The sequence below is a fragment of the Eimeria necatrix genome, genomic scaffold (assembly GCF_000499385.1).
Source record: "Eimeria necatrix Houghton genomic scaffold, Enh_scaff623, whole genome shotgun sequence".
In the NCBI taxonomy this organism is placed as follows: domain Eukaryota; phylum Apicomplexa; class Conoidasida; order Eucoccidiorida; family Eimeriidae; genus Eimeria; species Eimeria necatrix.
In genome coordinates this window covers 1-5,698 of record NW_013651710.1, presented here as the reverse complement: position 1 = coordinate 5,698, position 5,698 = coordinate 1, and the positions used below count along the sequence as shown (strand labels likewise).

Sequence of the window (5,698 nt, the reverse complement as noted above, 5' to 3'; positions counted from 1 at the left end):
AATAAATAAATAAATAAATAAATAAATAAATAAATAAATAAATAAATAAATAAATAATAAATAAATAAACTTTAAATAAATAAATAAATGTAAACAAAATGATTAACTCAACTGCCTCCACGGGCTGCGCAAGGGCCGCGCAAAAGTACTGCTGCTGCTGCTGTTGCTGCTGCTGCTAGTATTGCTGCTGCTGCTGCTGCTGCTGCAAGTGCTGCTGCCGCTGCTGCTGCTGCAGCTGCTGCTGCAGGCGCGGCTGCTGCTACGACTACCACCACTACTATTGCTGCTGCTGCCACAGTATCTGCTGCTGCAGCAACTCCAGCAGCAGCAGCTGCTGCTGCTTCAGCAGCAGCAGCTGCTGCTACTGGTACTATTACTAATACAGTTGCTGCTGCTACTGCTGCTGCTTCCATTGTTGCTGCTGCTGCTACTGCTGCTGCTGCTACTGCCGCTGCTGCTGCCGCTGCTGCTGCTGCTGCTGCTGCTGCTGCTGCTGCTGCTGCTGCTTACTTTGAATGCGGGGTTTGTGGGGTCTAGGGCAAAGTTGTGGCTGTGCAAAACGCGGCTGAAACGAGCGTCCTCCAAGTCCAGCTAAAAACAAATAATAAATAAATAAATAAATAAATAAATAAATAAATAAATAAATATAAATAGATTAATAATAAATAAAATAAACAAAAGAATGAACAGCAGCAGCAAGAAAAAGAACAGCAGCAGCAGGGACGGCAGCAGCAGCAGAAACAGCAGCAGCAGCAGAACAAGCAGCAGCAGCACCAGCATCAGCAAAAAGAGCTGCTGCAGCAGCAGCAGCGGCAGAAAGAGCAGCAGCAGCAGCGAAAACAGCAGCAGCGAAAACAGCAGCAGCAGCAGAAACAGCAGCAGCAGCAGCGGAAGGAGCAGCAGCAGTAGCACCAGCAGCAGCAGAAACAGCAGCAGCAGCAGAAGTTGCAGCAGCAGTAGCAGCGGAAGAGCAGCAGCAGTAGCAGCAGCAGCAGAGACAGCAGCAGCAGCAGCAGAAGCAGCAGCAGCAGCAGCAGGAAGAGCAGCGTCACCTTGAATCCTGTTTGCTGCTGCTGCTCCAAAGCTTCATTTGTGTCTTTGGAATTTATTTTTGTTTTATTTTTAATTTTCTTTTTTCCTTTTTTTATTTTGCTGCCTCTCATATCAAAGTGCCTTCCCTCCTGCAGCAGCAGGCGCAGCACAAGGGTTTAGGGTTTAGGGTTTAGGGTTTAGGGTTTGCTTCCATGTTTATGTTTTACTTGCACTTTTATATTTCGATTTTTGGCAAAGAAAATGAACCCCAAACCCTAAACCCTAAACCCTAAACCCTAAACCCTAAACCCTAAACCCCATAATTCAGAAAAAAGAACAGAAGCAGGTTTCCAAATTACCTCATCGCTCAGCTCTTCTTGCTGCTGCTGCTGCTGCTGCTGCTGCTGCTGCTGCTGCTGCTGCTGCTTCGCCTTTGGCTCTGGCTCTTCCAAGAAGAGGGGGAACTGAACAAATAAATAAATAAAAAATAAATAAATAAATAAATAAATAAATAAATAAATAAATAATAAATAAATAAATAACAATAAATAAATAAATAAATAAATAAATAAATAAATTAAAAATAAAAAATACATAAATAAAAAATAAATAACTTATTGATGCGCTTTGAGTGCAGGCTCGGCAACAGCTGAAGAAGCCCCGCTGCTGCTGCTGCTGCTGCTGCTGTTGCTGCCTCTGCTGCTGCTGCTGCTGCTGCTGCTGTTGCTGCCTCTGCTGCTGCTGCTGCTGCTCACTGCTGCTGTCTTCTTTTTCTTCCGCTTTTCCTTCTTGTCTTCCGTTACTCGGAAGAAATCCTGCAACATAAACCCCAAACCCTAAACCCTAAACCCTAAACCCTAAACCCTAAAACAGCTACAGTAGGGGCCCTCGAAAACACCTAGAGGGCCCCTAAACCCTAAAGCTAAACCCTAGCGAAGTGGCAGCCACAGGCCTAGCGGTTAGGGTTTAGGGTTTAGGGTTTAGGGTTTAGGTTTTTGCACACATCATCACTCAGGTCTTCTTCTTCGAACTCTTCTCTTTGCTTCCTCTTTGCCTTTTTGCTGCTAGCAGGCCCTGCTGCTGCTGCTGCTGCTGCTGCTGCTGCTGCTGCTGCTGCTGCTGCTGCTGGGGGCTCCTCGTCGCTGTCAGTTGCTAAGTCTTCGAGGGACTTTTCGAAAGAAACTTTAAGTCCTTTTTCTGAATAAAAAAGTAAAAGAATTAATTAATTATTTAATTCAATTAAATTAATTTAATTAAATTAAATTAATTAAATTAATTTAATTAAATTAAATTAATTAAATTAATTTAATTAAATTAATTTAATTAAATCAAATTAATTGATTTAATTTAATTTATCACGCGGAGCAGCTTCCTGCTGCCTAGGGTTTAGGGTTTAGGGTCTGTCTGCTGCCTAGGGTTTGGGGTTTAGGGTTTAGGGTGTTACTTCTGCCTAGCTTTTAGGGTTTAGGGTTTAGGGTTTGACTGCAGCCTAGGGCTTAGGGTTTAGGGTTTAGGGTTTGAATACTGTCTAGGGTTTAGGGTTTAGGCTTTGACTACTGCCTAGGGTTTAGGGTTTCGGATTTAGGGTTTGACTTCTGCCTAGGGTTTAGGGTTTACGTTTTAGGATTCAGGTTTTGACTAATGCCTAGGGTTTAGGGTTCAGAGTTTAGGGTGAGTACTGCCTAGGGTTTAGGGTTTAGGGTTTAGCGTTTGACTACTGCCTAGAGTTTAGGGTTTAGGGTTTAGGGTTTAGGGTTTAGGGTTTAGGGTTTGACTCGCCTGGGGTTTTGTTGAATGCGGCCGTGGTGTCTTCGTCTGAAGAGTCAAAATCTTCTGCGAAGTCCTTTAAAAAAATTTAAATAAATAAATAAATAAATAAACAAATAAATAAATAAATAAATAAATAAATAAATAAATAAATAAATAGTAATAAATGCTTTTCAACCCTAAACCCTAAACCCTAAACCCTAAACGTGTGAGTGGCGAAGTTAGGGTTTAGGGTTTAGGGTTTAGGGTTTGGGGTTTAGGGTTTAGGGTTTGGTGAGTTCAGATATTCACCCCGAGCAGCTCCTTTCTAAATGACTCCAGGTTCTCTTCAGTGATTTTTTTCCACCCCTTCTGCTGCTGCTGCTGCTGCTGCTGCTGCTGCTGCTGCTGCTGCTGCTGCTGCTGCTGCTGCTGCTGCAGCTCCGTGTCTTCTTCGGAATCTTCCGAAGAACCCAAAAAGGCATCCAAGTCTTGTTCATCCAATTCTTCGGGTGTAAACCTTGAAGTGCATGCACTCATTACTAAAATTAAATAATAATAAATTAGCAGCAGCAGCAGCAGCAGCAGCAGCAGCAGCAGCAGCAGCAGCAGCAGCAGCAGTTTGAGCGTCGGCAGCAGCAAAGGGCACAGGACAATGGGCAGCAGCTGCAGCAGCAGCAGAAGCAGCCAGCAGCAGCAACAGCAGCATAAGCCAAAAGACAAACTCTCCACAGCAGCAAAAACCAAAGGACAACCGGCAACAGCAGCAGCAGCAGCAGCAGCAGCAGCAGCAGCAGCAGCAGCAGCAGATTTACTTTTTTCTGAGGAATTTGATTCTCTCTTTGGGGCTTTCGTCCCAAGTGAGTTCCACTTTTGAATGCCTGAGGGCGTTGCTGCTGCTGCTGCGGCCGTTTGCTGCTGCTGCTAGCCTCTCTGCTGCTGCTGCTGCTGCTGCTGCTGCTGCCAGATCCTCGCGAGTTGCTGCTGCTGTCAAGTTAGCAGCAGGCAGCTCCAGCTCGTCAGGAACAAAACGAATGTCCAGCCCATTTAAGGCAAAATTCTAAATAAAAAAAATAAAAAAGTAAATAAATAAATAAATAAATAAATAAATAAATAAATAAATAAATAAATAAATAATAAATAAATAACAAATAAATAACAAATTATTAAACAACAAACAATAAATGAAAAGAAATCGAAATAATTAACTGCAAATTCAAAAACACCAAAACCCCACACAACTAATTGCCCCTTCAGGGGGCCCCCGGGGGCCCCAGGGGGCCCCCGGGGGCCCCCGGGGGCCCCAGGGGGCCCCCGGGGGCCCCCTGGGGCCCCCAGGGCCTCTTAGGGACCCAAAAGGGCCCCCTAGAGCTCCTAGGGGGGCCCCTGGGGCCCCCAGGAGGCCCCGAGGGCCTCTTGGGGCCCTTGGGGGCCCCTGAAGATCCTCTCAAACCCCTGGGGGCCCCCAAGGGGCCCACGGGGGCCCCCAGGGGCCCCACAGGGGGCCCCCCGGGGGCCCCCTGTGGGGCCGCGGGGCCCGTAGGGGCCCCCGGGGGCCCCCGGGGGCCCCCCGGGTCCGCGTTTGCTGCAGCTTGAAGCTATAATTTGTGCATTAATTGTTAAATAATTAAATAATTAAATAATTGGATTATTTAATTATTTAATTGTTTAATTAATTAATTAATTATTTATTTATTTATTTATTTATTTATTTCGCATTTTTGGGTCACCAGCTCGCAGCCGTCCAACTCGTCGTAAATTCGCTGCGCCGTCTCGGCGGAGTCGGCGTAGCAAATGGCATAATAGTAACTGCAAAAATAAATAAATAATAAATAAATAAATAATAGAATATAAATAAATAAATAAATAAATAAATAAATAAATAAATAAATAAATAAATAAATAAATAAATAAATAAATAATGAATAAATAAATGAGAAGATAAAGGGATAAATGAGCAGTTTTTTCGGAGTAGTTAGAGGCTAGAACAGGGGCTTTTTGGCTAGCTAGCTAGCTAGCTAGCTGGCTAGCTAGCTAGCTAGCTGGCTAGCTAGCTGGCTGGACAGCTAGCTAGCTGGCTAGCTAGCTGGCTAGCTAGCTGGACAGCTAGCTCCCCAGCTAGCCAGCTATCTATGCGGTTAGCTAGCTGTTTAGGTAGCGAGTTGGGTGGCTCTTTACGTAGCTAGCTAGCCCTTTGGCTAGCTAGCTGGCTAGCTATCCAGCTAGCTAGCCAGCAATCTATCTAGCTAGCTATCTATCTGGCTAGCTAGCGATTTATCTTGCTAGCTAGCCAGCCAGATAGTTAGTTATCTGGCTAGCTATCCATCTGGCTAGCTATAGCCAGCTAGCTAGCTAGCTAGCTAGCTAGCTAACTAGCTAGCTAGCTAGCTAACTAGCCAGCCAGCTAGCTAGCTAGCTAGCTAGCTAGCTAGCTATTATGACTTACCGAGAACGTTCCACCTGGTACTTCCTGAGGACTTCCTGCACCGCCTTTTCTTGTTCAGCTGAAGGCTGCGGCTCCTCGTCGCTGCTGCTGCTGCTGCCTTCATCTGCTGCTGCTGCTGCTGCTGCTGCTGCTGCTGCTGCTGCTGCTGCTTTTGAGCGTTTCTTTCGCGGCTTCTCCGCAGCTTCCCAGTCCTAAACGATCAGTCCACACCACAGACCCTAAACCCTAAACCCTAAACCCTAAACCCCCAAACCCTAAACCCTAAACCCTAAACCCCCAAACCCTAAACCCTAAACCCTAAACCCTAAACCCTAAACCCTAAACCCTAAACCCTAAGCTGACCACTGCTGGCCCCTTAATCTTTTCCACTTCTATTCTTTCCTTTCCAAAGTCCGAAAGATATATCTCCACCTTCTTGACGTGGGGCTCCTTGCTGCTGCTGCTGCTGCTGCTGCTGCTGCTGCTGCTGCACGA

General features: G+C 45.6%; 1 protein-coding gene across 1 annotated transcript; it reads right to left on the bottom strand.

The window, feature by feature from the left end:
* Positions 1 to 342: 342 nt before the first annotated feature.
* Positions 343 to 5,697, bottom strand: ENH_00067170 (hypothetical protein, conserved; the record flags this gene model as incomplete). The annotated part of the gene is made up of 8 exons (XM_013577369.1): positions 343 to 591; positions 1,392 to 1,496; positions 1,680 to 1,847; positions 3,091 to 3,298; positions 3,594 to 3,838; positions 4,509 to 4,587; positions 5,225 to 5,415; positions 5,567 to 5,697. Coding segments are annotated over 8 exons (1,376 nt in total), but the record flags the coding sequence as incomplete, so codon positions are not given.
* Position 5,698: the final 1 nt, after the last annotated feature.